The following is a 22,614-nucleotide window of genomic DNA, read 5'->3' as shown; positions in this document are numbered from 1 at the left end:
AAGAAGTATAGTCCAGCTCAATGGCTAAAGGCAAGCAGAGAAGACGCGGCGCGAGAGATGGGATGCTCGCGCTCGACGTGCTGCGTCCCCCCTCCCGCCTTCTGATTGGTCGCTCGGCAGTGACGCAGGAGGCGCCACGTCGGCAGCAGCAGCAGCAGCCGCGCTGCCAGCGAGTCTTTCGTTACCGTTAAAGGGAGGGCGCGCGCCGAGCCGGGAGCAGCAGGTGAGTCGCCCGAGCCTCGTTTCAGCGGCTGCCACTTAGTAGCTTCCTGGCCCGGCCGCCAGAACGGCCCACAGCATTCCAGGTACCGTTTCCTTCTCTTTGCTTCCCAAACCTACCCTCGACCACTTTGTGCCATTGGATTCTGTTAAAAAGGCAGCGGTGCCGGCAGAGACTCTGGGGGAACCCACGAGCTACCCTTTTCCATTTAGACCAGGGATCTCAAAGTCCCTCCTTGAGGGCCGCAATCCAGTCGGGTTTTCAGGATTTCCCCAATGAATATGCATGAGATCTATGTGCATGCACTGCTTTCAATGCATATTCATTGGGGAAATCCTGAAAACCCGACTGGATTGCGGCCCTCAAGGAGGGACTTTGAGACCCCTAGATTAGAGTGTCTATGTCAGGGATGGGCAACTCCGGTCCTCGAGGGCTGGAATCCAGTCGGGTTTTCAGGATTTCCCCAATGAATATGCATGAGATCTATGTGCATGCACTGCTTTCAATGCATATTCATTGGGGAAATCCTGAAAACCCGACTGGATTGCGGCCCTCAAGGAGGGACTTTGAGACCCCTAGATTAGAGTGTCTATGTCAGGGATGGGCAACTCCGGTCCTCGAGGGCTGGAATCCAGTCGGGTTTTCAGGATTTCCCCAATGAATATGCATGAGATGTATGTGCATGCACTGCTTTCAATGCATATTCATTGGGGAAATCCTGAAAACCCGACTGGATTGCGGCCCTTAAGGAGGGACTTTGAGACCCCTAGATTAGAGTGTCTATGTCAGGGATGGGCAACTCCGGTCCTCGAGGGCTGGAATCCAGTCGGGTTTTCAGGATTTCCCCAATGAATATGCATGAGATCTATGTGCATGCACTGCTTTCAATGCATATTCATTGGGGAAATCCTGAAAACCCGACTGGATTGCGGCCCTCAAGGAGGGACTTTGAGACCCCTAGATTAGAGTGTCTATGTCAGGGATGGGCAACTCCGGTCCTCAAGGGCCGGAATCCAGTCGGGTTTTCAGGATTTCCCCAATGAATATGCATGAGATCTCTGCGCATGCACTGCTTTCGATGCATATTCATTGGGGAAATCCTGAAAACCTGACTGGATTGCGGCCCTCAAGGAGGGACTTTGAGACCCCTAGATTAGAGTGTCTATGTCAGAGATGGGAAACTCCGGTCCTCGAGGGTTGGAATCCAGTCGGGTTTTCAGGATTTCCCCAATGAATATGCATGAGATGTATGTGCATGCACTGCTTTCAATGCATATTCATTGGGGAAATCCTGAAAACCCAACTGGATTGCGGCCCTCAAGGAGGGACTTTGAGACCCCTAGATTAGAGTGTCTATGTCAGGGATGGGCAACTCCGGTCCTCGAGGGCTGGAATCCAGTCGGGTTTTCAGGATTTCCCCAATGAATATGCATGAGATGTATGTGCATGCACTGCTTTCAATGCATATTCATTGGGGAAATCCTGAAAACCCGACTGGATTGCGGCCCTCAAGGAGGGACTTTGAGACCCCTAGATTAGAGTGTCTATGTCAGGGATGGGCAACTCCGGTCCTCAAGGGCCGGAATCCAGTCGGGTTTTCAGGATTTCCCCAATGAATATGCATGAGATCTCTGCGCATGCACTGCTTTCGATGCATATTCATTGGGGAAATCCTGAAAACCCGACTGGATTGCGGCCCTCAAGGAGGGACTTTGAGACCCCTAGATTAGAGTATCTATTTCAGAGATGGGAAACTCCGGTCCTCGAGGGCTGGAATCCAGTCGGGTTTTCAGGATTTCCCCAATGAATATGCATGAGATCTATGTGCATGCACTGCTTTCAATGCATATTCATTGGGGAAATCCTGAAAACCCGACTGAATTGCGGCCCTCAAGGAGGGACTTTGAGACCCCTAGATTAGAGTGTCTATGTCAGAGATGGGAAACTCCGGTCCTCGAGGGCTGGAATCCAGTCGGGTTTTCAGGATTTCCCCAATGAATATGCATGAGATCTCTGCGCATGCACTGCTTTCAATGCATATTCATTGGGGAAATCCTGAAAACCCGACTGGATTGCGGCCCTCAAGGAGGGACTTTGAGACCCCTAGATTAGAGTGTCTATGTCAGGGATGGGCAACTCCGGTCCTCGAGGTCCAGAATCCAGTTGGGTTTTCAGGATTTCCCCAATGAATATGCATGAGATCTATGTCCATGCACTGCTTTCAATGCATATTCATTGGGGAAATCCTAAAAAACCCGACTGGATTGGGGCCCTCAAGGAGGGACTTTGAGACCCCTGGATTAGAGTGTCTATGTCAGGGATGGGCAACTCCGGTCCTCGAGGGCCAGAATCCAGTTGGGTTTTCAGGATTTCCCCAATGAATATGCATGAGATCTATGTGCATGCACTGCTTTCAATGCATATTCATTGGGGAAATCCTGAAAACCCGACTGGATTGCGGCCCTCAAGGAGGGACTTTGAGACCCCTAGATTAGAGTGTCTATGTCAGGGATGGGCAACTCCGGTCCTCGAGGGCTGGAATCCAGTCGGGTTTTCAGGATTTCCCCAATGAATATGCATGAGATCTATGTGCATGCACTGCTTTCAATGCATATTCATTGGGGAAATCCTGAAAACCCGACTGGATTGCGGCCCTCAAGGAGGGACTTTGAGACCCCTAGATTAGAGTGTCTATGTCAGGGATGGGCAACTCCGGTCCTCGTGGGCCGGAATCCAGTCGGGTTTTCAGGATTTCCCCAATGAATATGCATGAGATCTCTGCGCATGCACTGCTTTCAATGCATATTCATTGGGGAAATCCTGAAAACCCGACTGGATTGCGGCCCTCAAGGAGGGACTTTGAGACCCCTAGATTAGAGTGTCTATGTCAGGGATGGGCAACTCCGGTCCTCGAGGTCCAGAATCCAGTTGGGTTTTCAGGATTTCCCCAATGAATATGCATGAGATCTATGTCCATGCACTGCTTTCAATGCATATTCATTGGGGAAATCCTAAAAAACCCGACTGGATTGGGGCCCTCAAGGAGGGACTTTGAGACCCCTGGATTAGAGTGTCTATGTCAGGGATGGGCAACTCCGGTCCTCGAGGGCCAGAATCCAGTTGGGTTTTCAGGATTTCCCCAATGAATATGCTTGAGATCTATGTGCATGCACTGCTTTCAATGCATATTCATTGGGGAAATCCTGAAAACCCGACTGGATTCCGACCCTCAATGAGGGACTTTGAGACCCCTGATTTAGACTATGGACCATTTAAACGAATATGCACTGAAAGCAGCGCATGCAAATAGATCTCATGCATATTCATTGGGGAAATCTACCCCCCATTTAAACCCACCAGTTCTCAATCCATGAAAGGCCATTACCAGTTATCCCCAGCCAGGTCTAGTGTTGCTTCTTCTCTTGTCAGCTGCTCCATAAAGCAGTCCTTGATTTCATCTCCCTAGCATGCCTGGAGGGATATCGGGAGTACTTGAAATCTCCCATTATTATTGTTAACCAGTTTGTTAGCCTCACTAATTTCTTCAGCGTCTGCCCATTCATCCTGGTCAGGCAGTCAGTAATATAATAATAATAATAATAATAATAATAACAGCTTATATACCGCAATACCGTGAAGTTCTATGCAAGGATTAAGCAAAGGTACAAATTGATTGACTTTAAGAGGGGAGGAAGAAAGAGGGTTAATAGGACAGGAAATCCATTTTTGAGGAGAGAGTGATCAATAGAACAATATACTCCTATCACTAACCTTTTCCCCTTTACACATGGGATTTCTACCGGTACGGATTCCAAAATGTGTTTCTGCTCCTATAGAATTTTCAGTCCATTTGAATCAAGGTCCTCCTTAATATTTAACCCTAGCTTCCACCAATTCAATTCACCCTATCACTGTGATATAGTTTGTACCCTGGTATGACAGGGTCTCATTGGTTATCTTATCTATCTTTTCATTTGGTGCAATGTATTCTCTCTCTCCCATCTTGCTTCTTAGGCTTCTGACATTTGCATACAGACCTTTGAAACAATGTTTGTCATATCTATTTACAATTTGCTCAGCAGTTGGCATGAATAATTTGCAATCTTTAAAATCAGATTGCTCTGGTATTTAAGGAAACCTGGTCTACAGTGGCCTGTATTTCAACCTTGCTCTCGGGATGCTTTGTCTTTTATCGTGATATCTTTTAAAGATATCTTGATCCAAACCATGCTCTTTGAGCGACTGTTGGCCTTCCCCCAGTTTCTAGTTTGGAAGCTGCTCTGTCTCCTTTTTAAATGTTGACACTAGCATCCTAGTTCTACCCTGGTTAAGGTGGAGCCCATCTTTGCGGAATAGGCTTCCTCTTCCCCAATATGTCACCCAATTCCTAACAAACTAAAACCCTTCTCCTTGCACCATTGCCTCGTCCATGCATTGAGATTCTGGAGCTCTGTCTGTTTCTTGGGTCCTGTGTAGGGAACAGGGAGCACTTCTGAAAATGCTACTTGGAGGTTCTGGATTTTAACTTCCTATCTAAGAGTCTAAATTTGGCTTCCAGAATTTCCCTATGTCATTGGTACCCACATGTATCAAGACGGTGGACTCCTCCCCAACACTGCCTAAAATCTTATCTAGGTGGCGTGTGAGGTCCGCCACCTTCGCACCAGTCAGGTAAATAACCAAGTAATCCTCATGTCCACCAGCCACCCATGCAGAAATTCACTCAGAGCATCTTATAACATACTGAATAGAATCAGTATTTTCCCTATCTAACTAGAAAGATCTTATACACCATCACTATACAAATCCTGAAAGCCCAGTACTTTGAGGACTCCACATGGTCTCCTCCTCCTTACCACTTCTTAGCATCTCTTCGCCTCCCCATTATCTTTCTTTCTCTCCCCCAATCACCATCTTCCCCTTGCTCTCCAGTATCATTGCCTTCTTACTTTCTTTGCACAAGGGGGCGGGAAAGGGAAACTGGTGATGCATCTTTACCTCCCTTTTCCCTCTTGCACAAAACTAGAAAGATGGATCAGGCAGCCGACACTTGGTATGTGCTACTGCCTCTCTATTTCTACTACATTCCCTCTCAAATTGCAAGCCTGACTCTCCCTGGTCCAGTGTGGCCCATATTTCAATGGAACACCGGCTGAGGAGTACAGACGACATGTAGAATTTTCTACAAATGCTGCTTTACGGAGTTGCACAGAATTCCCTAAGGAGTACCTTCTCCAGAAGTGTCTTAAGTGCTACATTCTCTTCCACCCTACCCCATTTATCTCAGGAGCTACATGTTCTTACCCTAGGTATCTGTGAGATTTGAAATAGGGCTTCCCTACATTAGGTATTTTTGGTTATCCTTTAAAAGTTGCTTTTGCTTGCACTCTAACTTTAATATGACAGTTGTACTTGGTGTAGGCAAAGTAACTTGTAAAATGGTTAAAATAAGAAAAATTCATGATAGAAGCATAATACAGACAATTCCTGTCATCTAGTTCTGACCTGTCTTGTCTCTGGTCTTACATGTCTGGCTTTGTGATGTTCTGTCCTGGAGCAAGGAGCAATAAGACATTTGTCCTGTCTTTTCTGTTGTGATCTTGGATTTTTCTGTCATGTTGGACAAATGTATTTGGTACAGTTATGCTGTGCTGGAATGAGGAGGCATAGGATGAAGGTGAAAGGGCATAGACTCGGAAGTAACCTGAGGAAATACAGTACTGCTTTGTGGAAAGGGTGATGAATATCTGGAATATGCAGTGAAGGTGGTGGAGACAAAACTATCTGAATTCAAGAAAGCTTGGGTCAAGTACATAGGATCTCTAAAGGAGTGAAAGGCACACTGGATAGGCCGTATGGTCTTTATCTGTCTTCATTTTTCTCTGTCTAGTATTACTATATCCTAGTGGTTAGAGCAACAGGTTGAGAATCAAATTCCTCTAAAACTGTCTTTGTTGCAAAAACAAATCAAAGCAGCATAAAATAAAATACTTGAGAAAAGAATGCCTTAATCATATAGAAACATAGAAAAAAGCAGCAGAAAAGGGCTATAGCCCACCAAGTCTGCCCATTCCAAGTATCCCCTCCCCTGAATTTACTCCCTTAAAGATCCCATGTGAGTATCCCATTTTCTCTTAAAATCCGTCACGCTGCTGGCCTTTATCACCTGGAGTGGGAGTCTGTTCCAATGATCCACTACTCTTTCGGTGAAGAAGTACTTCCTGGAGTCGCCATGAAACTTCCCTCCCCTGATTTTCAGCGGATGCCCTCTGGTGGTCGAGGGTCCCATGAGCCAGAAGATATCATCTTCTGACTCGATTAACAAACATCTAAGAGTATAACTCTCCGTTATTTCAGATAACCTAGGTATATTCCTTTCTCTGGAGAGTTTATAATATGTTGTAACTTGCAATGAGCTACTACTGAAAATGTATCAACTTAAAATAAAATAGTTTATAACATACTCCCTTGTATGCATTGCAGAATGTGCACATAAGTTACCAGTTTATTAAAAAATTATTCCATGAAGGTACATATACACATCTGCCTGAGGTATGCACACATTTTCAACTACAAAGAGGAGTCTGTTGGCTACATTGAACATGGAGGAAATTGACCCTAGTCAACCAACGATATGGCATATATATCATGTCTTCTCAGATGAACCATTTTCATTCACAAGCACGTGACTATTTTATAAATTTAAAGTACAGTACAGCTCTCAAGCATTCATTTGCTTAGGTTGCATATCAAAGGTGTAAAACAAACATTTCTGCACAAGAGGTCTTTTTTCCAGCAGAAATACTTTATAAATCACTCCCTTATTTTCATTGCTACATTGCCTAAAGATAGGCACAGGGATGATGTGTGCTGAACGCAACTTCTGTATCAGCAATGCCCATGCAATTAACGTTACAGAATACTGTAAGTCTGCAGTTCGATGTCTTATTGTAGGCCCACTAGCTCAGTGGCTCACGCCTGTTAGTATTCTATAACCTGCATGCATAATTACTAGGCATAACTCTCCTTTACATAAAAGAGGGAATTGAGTCTACCGGAGATCACGCTGGAAACGAACAATAAGGTAGAGTATCTATGGGCCAAAATACCGGGAACAAATGGAACGGATACGAAGATCAGCATCTAAAACCAACCTTCAGGGCAATCCGAAGAAACTGACGGAGACATGACAGATGAGATTAAACACAAATATAAAGGCGGCAACGCAGTTATCATTGGCGACTTCAATTATCCGGGGATAGATTGGAACCGAGGCACCTCCAGCTGCAGTAGGGAGACCAGGTTCCTGGATGCTGTAGGCGATTGCTTCCTGGAACAACTTGTCAAGGAAAATATGAGAGGCAATGCAATTCTGGACTTAATTCTAAATGGATTACGAGGACCGCCACAAGGTATAGAAGTAGAAGAGCCGCTGGGAAACAGTGATCACAATATGATCCACTTCAACCTGGACACAGGAACAAAAAATCGATCCAGAATGATGGCACTGAACTTCCGAAAAGGGAACTACGAAGGGATGAGAGTCATGGTGGGAAAGAAGATAAGATGATAAGCACTGTAAAAACACTAGAGCAAGCATGGTCCCTTTTTAAGGACACAGTCACCGAGGCACAAAATCTGTAAGGAAGCGATCAGAGACAAGAAGACTTCGTTTAAGGAATGGAAAAGGACAGAAATGAACGAAAACTGGAAAAAGCATAAACGACATCAAAACAAGTGCCATAAGGCGGTGAGAGGGGACAATTGAGACTGAGGAAAAAATAGCAAAGGAGGCAAAAAATTTTAAGCCATTCTTTCGATATATTAAGGGGAAACGACCAGCGAAGGAAGCAATGGGGTCGTTAGATGACCATGAAATAAAGGGAGTACTAAAGGAGGACAAAGCCATCGCCGACGAACACTTTTTTTGCGTGTATATTTACCGAAGAGGATATCTCCAATATACCAGAAGCCAACAGGCTACACACAGGAAACGAAGACAGGAAACTGACAGGGTCGACGGTCAGTCCAGAAGAGGTATGCGGGCAGATTGATAGGCTTAAAAACGATAAATCCCTGGGACCCCGGAGAGAGCATGAACTTGAAGGCCTTGAGCATGCGCAGATGCTCAAGGCCCAGCAAACAAGAAGACGCAGATCTTTTGGCACCGGCATGTCCTGTGCCGGTGCCAGATGGGGGTAAGCAGTGTGTTTGGGTGGGTGCTGGGGGATGCCAGATCGCGGTCGGGGGGAGCGGGGGATGTTGGATCGCGGGGGGCGCCGCTCGCAAATCAAGGCAAGCTCAGTTTCCGAGGTGCCAATTTTGCAAATGTTTTGCTCGTCTTGCAAAACACTCGCAAACCGGTGCACTCATAAACCGAGGTACCACTGTATTTATAAATGACCTGGAAATTAGTACGACGAGCGAGGTGATTAAATTTGTGGACGATACAAAATTATTCAGAGTAGTGAGGACACAGAAGGATTGCAAAGACCTACAACAAGACATAACACGCTCGCGGAATGAGCCGCGAAATGGCAAATGAGGTTCAACGTGGATAAGTGCAAGGTGATGCATTTTGGTAACAAAAATCTTATATACGAATACAGAATATTCAGTGCAGTACTTGGAGAGACCCTCCAGGAAAGAGACTTGGGAATACTTATAGACAAGTCAATGAAGCCGTCTGTGCAATGCGCCGCGGTAGCGGCGGCAAAAAGAGCGAACAGAATACTAGGAATGATTAAGAAGGGGATCACAAACAGATCGGAGAAGGTTATCATGCTGCTGTACCGGGCCATGGTGCGCCCCCACCTGGAATACTGGGTCCAACACTGGTTGCCGTACATGAAAAAGGACATTGTACTACTCGTAAGGGTCCAGAGATTAGCGATAAAAATGGTTAAGGGACTGGAGGAGTTGCCGTACAGTGAGAGGCTAGAGAAATTGGGCCTCTTCTCCCTTGAAAAGAGGAGACTGAGAGGGAATATGATCAAAATATTCAAGATAATGAAAGGAATAGACTTGGGGCTCCTTTTACGAAGGTGCACTAGCACCGGATTAGCGCGTGCTAGTCGAAAAACTACCGCCTGCTCAAGAAGAGGTGGTAGCAGCTAGCGCGTGTGGCATTTTAGCGCATGTTATTCCACGCATTAAGGCCCTAACGTGCCTTCGTAAAAGGACCCCTTAGTAGAGAAAGAGAGATTGTTCACCCTCTCCAAGGTGGAGAGAACAAGAGGGCACTCTCTAAAGTTAAAAGGGGGGATAGATTCCATACAAATGTAAGGAAGTTCTTCACCCAGAGAGTGGTAGAGTTCTGGAATACTCTTCCAGAGGCTGTTATAGGGGAAAGCACCCTCCAGGGATTCAATACGTTAGACAAGTTCCTGTTGAACCAGAACATACGCAGGTAAGGCTAGACTCAAATAGGGCACTGATCTTTGACCTAAGGGCTACCCCGTGAGCGGACTGCTGGGCACGATGAACCCCTGGTCTGACCCAGCAGCGGCAATTCTTATGTTCCCAGGTCCATATCGCTTTGTATTTGCAAAAACATAAACTTGGAAGCCAAATATATACATAGGTTTATAACCCATTCAAATGCACATGCATACTTGAGTGCTCAGAAGAAAAGTTGTCAGACTGCGAGACAAGCCTGCTTGGTGGAGCGTCTGAAGTAGTGATTTCAAATCATAGCACACCAAGCGGGCTTGTCCTGCAGTCTGGCAACTTTTCTTCTGAGCACTCAAGTATGCATTTGAATGGGTTATAAACTTATGTATGTATTTGGCGTAGTCACAAATGACTCAGATGTCATGAAAACAAATTGTATGAAATAGGAAACACTTTCAATGATGATGCTGTAATGTCCTGTAGTATAATATAAGGATAGCATAGGCTATTAAATGACTAAAAATGAAGGAAAAAGCCTCAGACAAGGGCCCTCCCACCTCCACCGAAGTGGTTTACTAAAGGTGTTTGAGCGGTCACCTCATTGGCAAAAGACCTTCAATGAAATAAGAGCTTTATGCTGTGCTTTACTAATGAAAAAAAGATAGAAGAAAAACTTTCCACTTATCTTCGGCTGATTGTTACACCAACGGTGGCCAGCGTTTCACAATTCTGCTGCCTCAGGGTGTATCCCAACCGATCAGACTTCTTTCAAATGGGACGCCAAAAACGTCTCCTGCACCTGGCTTTTCTCTGGGTAAATGGCTGTGGTTCTGCTCAGTTTCCCATTTGTCGAGGGACTAGACAAGGCTGTCGCCTGTCTCCCCTTTTGTTTATTTTCACTTAGGACCCTCTAATCAGAGAAATAGTAGCCATTTCAGAAAGCAAAGGGGGGGAGATAGACCAGAAATTCAAAATAGCAGCTTTTGCAGATGACTTTTTGATATACCTTCAGGACCCCAGATCATCCTTACCATCGGTTATTCAGGAATACGGGGATTTTGCTGGATAAGTTAGAGGCCCCAATGGGGAATTTGAGACAGGAATGGGAGGTATCTTTCCCACTTCGGCGGGCCCACCGCTCATTTCGATATTTAAGCATTTGGCTCCTACAAAATATCAGAGATTTATATACTACTAATCTTTAAGCCCGTTACATTAATGGGCTAGAATATATGTCTGTCTGTCTTTCTTTCTTTCTGTCTCTCTCCCTACCCGTCTCTTTCTTTCTGTCTCTCTCCTTGGCCCCTTTTGTCTTTCTTTCTATCTGTCTCTCTCCCTGCCCCCTATGTAGCAGCATTTCCCTCTCCCCCCCACTTCCCTGTGCAGCAGCAGCAGCATTCCCTCCCACTCCATTTCCCTGTGCAGCAACATTTTCCTCCCCCCACTTCCCTGTGCAGCAGCAGCATTTCCTTCCCCCACCACTTCCCTATGCAGCAGCCTCAGCAGCATTCCCTCCTCCTCCATTTCCCTGTGCAGCAGCATTTCCCTCCCCCACTTCCCTGTGCAGCAACTGCAGCAGCAGCATTCCCTCCTCCATTTCCCTGTGCAGCAGCATTTCCCTCCTCTCACCCCACTTCCCTGTGCAGCAGCAGCATTTCCCTCCCCCTCCACTTCCCTGTGCAGCAGCCGCAGCAGCATTCCCCCTCCCCTGTCCCTTTCTTTCCCTTCCCAGCAGCACGCAGCTAAAACGGCTCACTTAGTTTCTTGCCGGAGTTATTTTTAAGTTTAAAGCTGCTGTGGTGGCTCCTTTCATGATCCCCGACTGCATCGGAAGTCTTCTCCGACGCAGGTGCGGCTCATGAGAGGAGCTGTCACTGTGGCTTTGAACTTAAAAATAAGTTCAGCCAGGAAATGTAAGGGAGCCGACCAGACCCCAGAGGTCCGTGAGTGTGGGCCCGTTGTATTTCCTCCCAAGCTAATAGAACCCTAAGCGTGCATGCGTACTCCTACCTGCCACGGACCTACGGATCACGCAGGTAGAAGTGCGCATGCGTGCTTAAGGTTTTATTATATAAGATTAATGTTCAGTTTCTGATGAAAAACACTAAACAATTCTTAGAAAATTGGACACATCTTCCAATGTCCTTACTAGGAAGGATCATTCTTTATACAATGATAGTTTTCCCCAAATGGCTGTTTATGCTGCAGGTTCTCCTTATGAAGCTGAAGGCCAGAGATATCTTACTTATTCATAAGATGATTTGAAAATTTTATTGGGCAAACAGGAAATCAAAAATTTATCTCCCTTTTTTATTTGGCACTTGGGAGGCTTGGGCCTTCCAAATATGCGAACTTACAGTATTGACTGGCTTCTTCACCATGTTAATAATTGGTTAAGGGGTAGCTAGCACTATAGCCCTCTCTTGCTAGAGCGTGTTTTTGTAGCCCCTTATCATTTTTACTCAATTCTACAGGTCCCCATAAAGCTCTTACTTATTGACTTCAAGCGTAGTTGAGTGATTACACCGTTATGAGAGGCATAGAGATTCTTGGTGTCTTGCATAGGGGTAAACCGAATGTATCCAATTGTTGCCCATCAGGGGGAATTTAGTGTTTTGCCAGGACAGGAGAACAGGGCATTTCTGCATTGGGAGGAAGCAGGTATTGGCCTTTTAGAACATCTAGTACGGTACAGCACCTGCCTATCTAATCGATCGCCTAAACCACAGGTGTCAAAGTCGGTCCTCGAGGGCCAGAATCCAGTCGGGTTTTCAGGATTTCCCCAATGAATCTGCATGAGATCTATTTGCATGCACTGCTTTCAATGCATATTCATTGGGGAAATCCAGAAAACCCGACTGGATTCCGGCCCTCGAGGAGGGACTTTGACACCCCTGGCCTAAACCGTAACCTTCCACCCAGAATAAGAAGAACACTGACACCATTCTCATACCCACCACTCAACGGTACTCATCGTAAAAAGCTTTATGATAACCTCATAGCAACACATGCAGCAAAACTCGAACCCTCCATAACCAGATTGTTAACCTCAACATCTGACTTCAAAGCATTCCGTAAAGAAATCAAAACGCTACTTTTCAAAAAGCATATTCAAAACACCTAATCTCCCTCTCCTCTTCCACGTACACCGACCAGGTTTACCCACTCCCTGGCACCATACCCTCAACCGACCAAAAAAAAAAAAAAAAAATTGAACCTAATTCATCCTTCCGAATCATATTACCTACCAACGCCTGGAAAAGATTTGATATGTAATGCAATATAACTGCTTCGTCCAATGTTACTAAGTCTATACTCATTCTGTTACTATGTCTTACCCTAATTGTCATGTACCATCCTGGAAATGTCCAGCTTCTTCTTATGTAATCCGCTTTGAACCGCAAGGTACAAGCGGAATAGAAATCACTAATGTAATGTAATGTAATGTAATGTAATCTACTTGACCCCACGGGGACTTTGATTACTTATACAGAATTTTCTTGGAGGGTAGCCCTTGGGTGGGGTGATTGTTATGCCTTCTGAAAACTTAAACATTATTTTCTTTCTCTAGATAAGGATGTCATGGGCTTTCCTCTGGGGTTTAGACTGCAACAATTCTTTGACCTTATTTCCTTGGGGATAATATCTATTTCTGGTACTCATAAAGCTATAACTATTTCTGAACCTCTTAAAGACTTTTCCCTCTTGTTTGGGAGACTTGAAATATTGTACTGCTTTTCTGTATGCTTTGTATCATCACTGGAATGTCCAGTCCTCTTTATTCTGTGAACTTTTTGGGTGTTGGCGGTATAGAAAAATAAAGTTATTATTATTTGGTGTCCCACTGAGGTCTGCAGTGCTCTGTTAAGATAATGTGTTTTTCAAGTGTTTCACAGGGCTTATAATCACACTTTCCCAGATGCACAAGATGGGTTATCTGCAGTCACATCGATGTTCGTTTGAAGTGTAATTTGGAGGAGGCCAATTTTTTTTCATGCTTTTTGACTCTGTACAGTTGTTCAAACCTTTTGCAAGTGGACTGAAGCATATATTACACGGATAATGGGACAGAGACTGGCAATCTCTCCTGAGGCTCTTTTGTTGAGTCAGCCGGGATCAGGTGGTATTCAGGGGAGAGGGCCTAGACTTTGGGTCAGGAAGCTGAGTATATTGGGACAGAAGGCCATCTTAATAGAGTGGACCTCAAGATAGCTCTCCCTCTTATTGGGGGTGGTGAATAAAGTATTCAAGAGTTGCTGGGTGGGAAGCAAGAGATGCCCTTTTTAGGTATTTGGGACCCCTACTTAAATTCCCTTTCATATAAAACGTGCAGCCAGACTTTGATTCTAATATAATAGCATCCACTGTTGGTTTGGTTATTTCTCTTCCATCCACAACTTTAGGATCCTATACTTTGGGTTATGGTAGTGGAGCTGGTTGGGATTTGGGTGGTCTTCGGTTAGAGCTTTAGAGATGGTTGCTATAGGGGCTGTGGCTGGTATATCAAATATAGAATACTCTTGGGTTGTTTCCTAGAGTTGTGGGGGGGGAGGGTAGAGGGTGAAGAATGGGGGGTTGTAGTATTTGATATGTAATAATGATACTGCAACCTTGGGTTTCTTTGTTACTTCCAGCAAGGGGCCCCCGATTGATATCCTGAAAGTCAACCTGTTATCTTAACATTGTTTTCTATTTTTTGCCTAGCTTTTGTATTTGCTGGTCTCAAGGTGCAGGTTTCAATAAAAATTGTTGAATCATAAATTCAACCTAATCAGAACATGCCTCCACAAGTCTGAATACGTTCTACTTCATGTAGAAAAGATATGGTTAAAATTTGAAATAGTCTGGGACAAATTTAGAGTTGTTTATGGTCCTACAATATCCTCATAATAGGCTGACTATTCATAACAATGTGAAAATATGATTAGAAACTGTTAATTACTTAATATTGGTTGGCATTTTTTGTTTCCTTTGGATCAACTACCATCATATTGAAGAAAGTTGATTTTGATTGACTTGACATTTTTTTTCCAACCAAGCCACAAATGCATCCTTTTATTGTAACTTTTCGGAAGAATTCATTAATGACTTTTCAGAAGGTTTGAATGTTGCTTTAATAATTGGGAATATGAGGAAGCTGGAAGAATGAATAAATGTTTTGAAGAGATATGGGCAATCTCGTGTATATAATGGATCAAAATACCCACTTTCTTTTAGCATATGACAATCCCAGAATTTAACATCTGGTCTTTATTTCTAGGCATCATGAGCTCCTCAAACAAGCTGGAAGAAGTTCCCTCCTGTCTTCATGAGGAGCCCCCTGAAAGTATGTGTTTTTATGTATACCTACTGTAAACACTGGATCAAGGTGAAGCCCACTTCCCATTTCGTCTGAGAACACAGCTGTGTGTAGAGTTCTCAGTTTATAAATTATGGCAGATGAAGACCTGCAGAGTCTATTCGGTCTGCCCAACATGATGGACAGAGCCATACCCACTACTCCATACAGATTATATTCCTTAATGATTAAATATTGGTATCATACAGGGCAGTCAGCAATTCACCACCATGCCAATCACATATGGACAATTTATATATGATGCCATCTTGAAACACAATACCATATATAGGCTAAGTTGCTATAACAGCATGCCAGTAGTCTGAAGATTGGTTTAATCATATTTCATATTTAGAATGTTAATATGCTAAGGTAATAATTAAGCCCATCCAGTCAGGTTTTCAGGATAGCCACAAAGAGAATTGCATAGAATGGAGGTAGTGCAGGATCTTAGTTTTTTGCCAAATAGAATCTATGGCCTAAATTGGGAGCTCAGTTTTGGCAAAAACCAAACTGTCCACCCACCACTGACCAGAAAACCGTCCACCCTGGTGGTGGTCTTTTCCTGGGCCTACCTTGGTAGGCAGTGGGCACAGGAGTGTTCTCACTCAATCGTAAACCTGCTCCCATGTTTTCTTATGGTACCAGACTCCTTCCCTTCTTCCCCCTTAATTTCCACTTCTGATCTCTCTTGTAAATTGTGTGCATGATTTACCCTCTTCTCTATCAATGGTATAGTTCCTTTCCTCCTTTATTTAGTCTGTGAACTGCTGAAATCTGCTTTTCAGTTGTAGTGGTATAACAAATCAAGAATAAAAGAGAGAGAAAAAAGGGCTTCTGGAACTTCCAGCAGTAGTGTAACGAGACTGCTGATGGGGGTTCTATCTGCCATTTTGAAATTGGAACTGGCTGTGCACAGGAGCAAGTAGGGACATTCTTGAGCCTGCTACCCACCAATGACAAATTGGGTGCTCATTCCTGCCCCCAAAGAGACTGATTGTTCTGGGTGTCGGTGCTGAATCCAAAACCAAAATTCAGTCGACCTCTAATCTTGCATATTCATTGTAGCTGTCTTAAAAACATGATTGGCTACGTGTGTCTTGAGGACTAGGCTGAGAACCCCTGGATTAAGCCACCAATACAATTGAAATTACATAAGAACATAAGAATTACCGCTGCTGGGTCAAACCAGTGGTCCATCTTGCCCAGCAGTCCCCTCATGCGGCGGCCCTTAGGTCAAAGACCAGTGCTCTAAATGAGTCCAGCCTCACCTGCGTACCAATTTAGCAGGAACTTGTCCAACTTTGTCTTGAATTCCTGGAGGGTGTTTTCCCCTATAACAGACTCTGGAAGAGCGTTCCAGTTGTCTACCACTCTCTGGGTGAAGAAGAACTTCCTTACGTTTGTACGGAATCTATCCCCTTTCAACTTTAGAGAGTGCCCTCTCCTTTTCCCTACCTTGGAGATGGTGAAAAATCTGTCTTTATCTACTAAGTCTATTCCCTTCAGTATCTTGAATGTTTCGATCATGTCCCCTCTTGGTCTCCTCTTTTCAAGGGAGAAGAGGCCCAGTTTCTCCAATCTCTCATTGTACGGCAACTCCTCCAGCCCTTTAACCATTTTAGTCGCCCTTCTCTGGACCTTTTTGAGTAATACCATGTCCATCTTATGTAAGGCGACCAGTGCTGGACGCAGTACTCCAGGTGAGGGCGCACCATGGCCCGGTACAACGGCATGATAACCTTCTCCAATCTGTTTGTGATCCCCTTCTTTATCATTCCTAGCATTCTGTTTGCCCTTTTTTCCACCACTGCACATTGCGCGGATGGCTTCATCGACTTGTCAATCAGAACTCCCAAGTCTCATTCCTAGGAGGTCTCTCCAAGTATTGCCCCGGACATCCTGCATTCGTGCATGAGATTTTTGTTACCGAAATGCATCACTTTACACTTATCCACGTTGAACCTCATTTGCCATGTCGATGCCCATTTCTTGAGCTTGATTATGTCACGTTGCATATCTTTGCAATCCCCCTGCGTCTTCACTACTCTGAATAACTTCGTATCGTCAGCAAATTTAATCACCTCACTCATTGTACCAATGTCTAGATCGTTTATAAAGATGTTGAAGAGCACGGGTCCAAGCACCGAGACCTGCGGCACCCCACTGGTGACGCTTTTCCAGTCCGAGTATTGTCCATTTACACCCACTCTCTGTTTCCTAAGCTCAAGCCAGTTTTTAATCCACATCAGTATTTCCAAGCCAGTATTTCCCCCTCGATTCCATGGCTTCTAATTTTCCGAAGTAGTCGTTCATGTGGAACCTTGTCAAACGCCTTCTGAAAATCCAGATATACAATGTTGACCAGGTCGCCCTTGTCTGTCTGCCTGTTTACTCCCTCAAAGAAGTGCAGCAAGTTGGTCAAACACGATCTGCATTTGCTGAAACTGTGCTGACTGGTCTTCATCAGCCTGTTTCAGCGCCTTCTACCATCTTTCCCGGTACCGAAATCAGACTCGCCGGTCTGTAGTTTCCCGGATCTCCCCTCGAACCTTTCTTGAAGATCAGCGTAATATTTGCCACCCTCCAGTCTTCCGGAATCTTTCCCGATTTGATCGACAGATTGGCTATTATTTGAAGCAGTTCAGCTATGGTCCCTTTCAGTTCCTTGATGACCCTCGGATGGATGCCATCCGGTCCCAGGGATTTATCGCTCTTAAGCCTATCATTCTGCCTACATTCCTCCTCTAGACTGACTGTGAATCCTGCCAGTTTCTCGTCTTATTTCCAGCCTATAGCCTGATGGGTTCTGGTGTGCTGTGTATTAGTGCTGCCTGATTCAGGCAAAAAAATTTCGAGTTCAATTCAGCGTATTGAATCGATTTTTCAATTCGATTTTCCTACCCAATTGGGTGGTTTATTCCAAACATCCTGGTGGGTTTATTTTATAGCTTCTTCACCCCCTTTGTTCTCTCCTACTCACACTGATCCTGTGGTATAAACAAACAAAAAAATACTTTTCCTCTCTCTGTTAAATCCTAGCTCATGTTCGCGGTCTAACACCAGCTATGGAAGGATACACATTTCAAATCTGACATATTGTAATCACAAAACTGAAAATAAAATTATTTTTCCTACCTTTTGTTGTCTGGTCATTTTTCAAATCATGTTGGTCTGGTTGTCTTTTGATCAGGCTCTCCTTCTTTCTCCGTGCTAACCATCCATCTTCCATCTCTGTCCTCCCCTTCTGTTTTCCTTTCCTCCCCCTGAGGTCTGGCATTTTTCCATTTGTTCATCTCTATCCCCCCGCAGCTGCACTAATGGACCCCACCATCCACAGATGCATTTCTCCTTTTCTCAACTACCCTTTCATCCAGCATCTCTCTTCTGTATCCCTGTCCCTATTCTCTTCTCCAGTACTGTCCCCCTTGTGTCCCTATTCCTATGCTCCCTCCATGCCTAGCATCTTATCTCTCCCCATATCCATGTCCAGCTTCTTCCTTACCTCCTGTATCCCCTTTCCCAGGTACAGGCTTTCTCCTACTATCTCTCCTGCCATCCTGCCCACCTACTTTGGAGCACTATCTGTCCCTCTTGTACCCTTCCCCTTGTAGTCTTGCATTTCTCTCTCCCTTTCTCCATTAGTCCAGGACCTCTCCTCTGCTTTCCTCCTCCTCTTTTTGGTTTGGTCCCTCCCTTCACTTCACCTCAGTTCTGGCATCTCCCCTCACCTCTCTTACTCCTTCCTCTTCCTCCCTCTGCACAGGCCTGCCTCCCCGCCATGAAGCCCTGCCCCCCCCCCCGCCACAAAGGCACTCTTCCTCCTCCCTCTGCACAGGCCTGCTCCCCCCACAAATGCATGCCCCCCTCCCGCTGTGAAGGTACTCTTCCTCCTCCTCCCCGCCGCAAAGGCCTGCTCCCTCTCCGCCACGAAGACACTCTTCCTCCTCCTCCTCCCTGTTGCGAAGACCTGCTCCTCCCACAAGCCTGCATGTTCCCCCAGCTTCCCCGCTCTTACTTTAAGCATCTAATGCAGCAGCCTGCAGGATCGCTGTGCTATAGCGATCCCTGCAGCTGCCTGTCGTCCTCAGCGGCACGTTCTCTCTGCCGCGATCCTGCCCCTGATGTCAGAGCAGGGCCAGGACCGTAGCAGAAAGAACGTGCCGCTGAGGAAGACGGGCAGCTGCAGGGATCACTATAGCACCAGCGATCCTGCAGGCTGCCGCATTAGCTGCTTAAGGTAAGAGCGGGGAAGCTGGGGGAACATGCAGGCCTTTCTCCCCCCTCAAGCAGGAGCGGCAGCCAGCAAGAGGCAGCGCTGCCGCTCCTGCTTTAGGAAGGCACGGGAGAAGGGTCGGTCATCGAATCGGGAGGCCAATTTTTTTTTTTTTAATTGAAACGATTCGAATCGATTCACCTGATTCGAATCGGTGAATCGGGCAGCACTACTGTGTATATCCTCTTTGGTAAATACAGACGCAAAAAATGTGTTCAGTTTGTCGGCGATTGCTTTGTCCTCTTTTAGTGCTCCTTTTATTCCATGGTCATCCAACAGTTCCACTGCTTCCTTCACAGGTCGTTTCCCCTTAATATATCAAAAGAACGGTTTGAAGTTTTTCGCCTCCTTGGCTATTTTTTCCTCGTAGTCTCTTTTGGCCCCTTTTACTGCCTTATGGCACCTGCATTGATGTTTATTCCAGTTTCCATACGTCTTTGACCTTTTCCATTCCTTAAACAAAGTTTTCTTGTCTCTGATCGCTTCCTTCACCTCTACAGTGAGCCACGCCGGTTCTTTGTTCTTTTTCCTCTTGGATCCCTTGTTGATACGCAGTATATATAGATTTTGTGCCTCGGTGATTGTGTCCTTAAAAAGAGACCAAGCTTGTTCTAGCGTTTTTACAGTGCTTATCCTCTTCAACATGCGCATATGGAAAAAATCAAAATGTCCTATAGACAAACAGTCCTGGAGAGTCAATATCAAGCTGTACAATACAGCACTAAAAAAAGCAAGAAAGAACTTCTATGGTGACAAAATCTCCAGGTCCAACAATCAAAGCAGTACTCTATTCAACATCTGGCGCTCCCTAACCTCCAAAAGAGACCCCACCTTGCTCCCCTCCTCTCCCTCAGCCGATGTTCTAGCAAAATTCTTCAACGATAAGGTTTCTTCCTTGAGATGCTCTTTCCCTCCTTCAGTCTCTTACAACTCCCTAGTGCCCACCGATTCCACCCCCACCCTAATGGTCTCCAACCCTATCCCAGCTGACAGATCCTGGACCACCTTTGAGCGCGTATCTGAATCCCTGGTCCTCAATCTCTGCCTCAAACTGAAATCTTGTAATTGCTCCTTGGACCCATTCCCCTCCTACCTATACGAGAACATTCCCGCTCAGGCTATTTCTTCTATCACCATTCTCATAAACTCCGCCCTTCAGTCGGGCCATTTCTCCCCAGAAATGGGTCATATCGCCTTGACCCCACTACTGAAAAAATCTGACCTTGACCTTCCATACCATCCAGCTATCGCCCAATTGCAAATATCCCTCTCCTAACCAAGATGATAGAGTCCATCATTTCTTCCCAACTCTCATCATACTTAGAGAGATTCTCTATTCTTTTACCCTGTCAATATGGCTTTCGTCCTAACTTCAGCACCGAATCCCTACTGTCTTCCCTGATTTCAAGGGTTCAACAACTTCACTCTCGAAACAAGTTCGCCATCCTCCTACAATTTGACCTTTCCGCTGCTTTCGATGTTGTTCACCATGATATTCTTGTTTACCAACTCTCTGAGATAGGTATCAACTCCACAGTCCTAGGTTGGTTCTCTAAATTCCTCCGCTCTCGTTCTTACATTGTTAACATGAGATTCCCAATCAGTCTGAAATGAAGTAATCCAATTTCAACCTTAACGTATGTATTATCTATTATGTCTCATGCTGTGTAATTAAAACTGTAACCCATTCTGGGCTTTTTTCGGAGGACAGGCTATAAAAGTAAATGAATAAATAAAGAAGATAAGGCCATGGTGTTGGAGGGCACAACTGAACATGGAGCTATCGTCACCTTTTTTTTTAAATTCTTTCATAAAGAAAATATAGAGCAGTACTTCTCTAACTTCTCCTTAAGGCACGGTAAGGTTTTCAGCAATCATGTAATGAATATACATGAGGTCTGCAAACATTCTCCAATTTATTGGCACTTGATATACTGCAAATTGTCCAAAAAAGGCAATTTAATTTACAATAATAGGCAACAAAAACAAATATAGTTACTCCTGGAAAAACCAACTGGCTAGGTGTCCCTCCAGGAGAAAGTTGAAGCACTGGTGTAGAGTTTGTTGTGTAAATCGGTGACAATCCTACTTTAATTTTGAATTATATTTCATAGAATGTGAAAAATATTAAAGGGTGTAGTCTTTTACATGAAACCAACACAGAAGGGCATAAAACTTACATAGTAAACCAACACAAATCTTGGTCAAAGAGATTAGAAACAAAAACAAACATCCTGTTATGGTAAAGATAGATTATTCAAAACATGTAGAGATCCAGTGACCCCCACCAGCCATGTTCCCACAATCCCTGCTTCAGTGGTATGGTAGATACTTGAATGTTGCTAATAATAATAAGACTGTGCTAATCTTGGACTGTTGGAAGACTTTACAAGGTGCTGTATCTACCACCCTAGCATTTAGTAATAGCAGATAAACCTTCCATTTCTCTTCTGATGTTGGGTATTGGCATTCTTGTTTTATGCATTAGGTGTCCTGAAAGACCATCCTCAGCAACAACCTGGAATGCTGACTCGTGTAACTGGTGGCATCTTTAGCATAACCAAAGGAGCTGTAGGAGCCACCATTGGAGGTGTAGCTTGGATTGGAGGGAAAAGTTTTGAGGTGACCAAAACAGCTGTCACATCTGTACCTGCCATGGGTGTGGGCCTTGTGAAAGGAGGGGTGTCTGCTGTCACTGGTGGTGTTAGTGCGATCGGAACTGCGGTCTCAAATAAAGTACCTTTGACTGGAAAAAAGAAGGACAAATCTGACTGAAGGAATGACTTGACAGCCACAAGTCTTACCTCATATCACATGCTTGGCCTCAAATATGCTCAGATACGGACTAAAGGAAGGCTGTGCATTTTATGACAGTTACACCAGGACCATCCTAGTCCATGACGTGCTTTTACCTAGAAGCAGTACAAGAGGCCCATCTGTGCACAGTATGAATGGTCACTAAAAGTAATGAGGCTTATTTCCAAATGCAGATGAAAAGAAGACTTATTTTGCTTATTCATTTGCTGTTTCCTTCTCAAGTTTGAACTGAAATTGTGAATATCTCTAAATTTACTGTGCAGGCTTTTGCAGTACGTATATTGTACTTGATGATATGCCAGCTGCCTTTTTCTGAGGTTCCTCTGGTAGTACCTTTTGATAAAGAATGACATTTGTGCAAACCTTGTAGTATGTTTCCTACTTGCTCTTTGGGAAAGATGTTTAAAACTGCAAGCTCAAAAGCAGATATGTAGTGCTAAAGACAACTAGAAGAATACACTATGAATAAAGAATATTTCTTAAAAAGATGAGCAGTTCTTGGATAATCAGCTGAATCCTATGTGCATTCCAGTATAGCATTTTCATCATGAAAACTTTCCAGTTACAAAC

General features: G+C 44.7%; 1 protein-coding gene across 2 annotated transcripts; it reads left to right on the top strand.

The window, feature by feature from the left end:
* Window positions 1–57: 57 nt before the first annotated feature.
* On the top strand, window positions 58–22,402 carry TMEM263 (transmembrane protein 263). 2 transcript variants are annotated; one of them, XM_033950842.1, is made up of 3 exons: window positions 58–223; window positions 14,874–14,939; window positions 21,716–22,402. In XM_033950842.1, exons 2-3 carry the CDS (start codon window positions 14,879–14,881, stop codon window positions 22,000–22,002), a joined length of 348 nt encoding a protein of 115 aa, XP_033806733.1. In that variant the 5' UTR covers window positions 58–223; window positions 14,874–14,878; the 3' UTR covers window positions 22,003–22,402. The 2 variants fall into 2 exon arrangements, with proteins under 2 accessions (XP_033806733.1, XP_033806732.1); XM_033950841.1 differs by having other exon boundaries at window positions 62–305.
* The last annotated feature ends 212 nt before the right edge of the window (window positions 22,403–22,614 follow it).

The sequence above is a fragment of the Geotrypetes seraphini genome, chromosome 7 (assembly GCF_902459505.1).
Source record: "Geotrypetes seraphini chromosome 7, aGeoSer1.1, whole genome shotgun sequence".
Taxonomy (NCBI): Eukaryota; Metazoa; Chordata; class Amphibia; order Gymnophiona; family Dermophiidae; genus Geotrypetes; species Geotrypetes seraphini.
Note: the sequence above shows the minus strand (reverse complement) of the source record. Positions and strands in the feature narration are given on the sequence as shown.

Bases quoted from the DNA above. Each gene is read 5' to 3' on its own strand.
- TMEM263 (XM_033950842.1), top strand. From the start codon at position 14,879: ATGAGCTCCTCAAACAAGCTGGAAGAAGTTCCCTCCTGTCTTCATGAG. The intron at 14,940-21,715 runs GTATGTGTTTTT...TTTATGCATTAG, and splicing joins TCATGAGGAGCCCCCTGAAA to GTGTCCTGAAAGACCATCCT.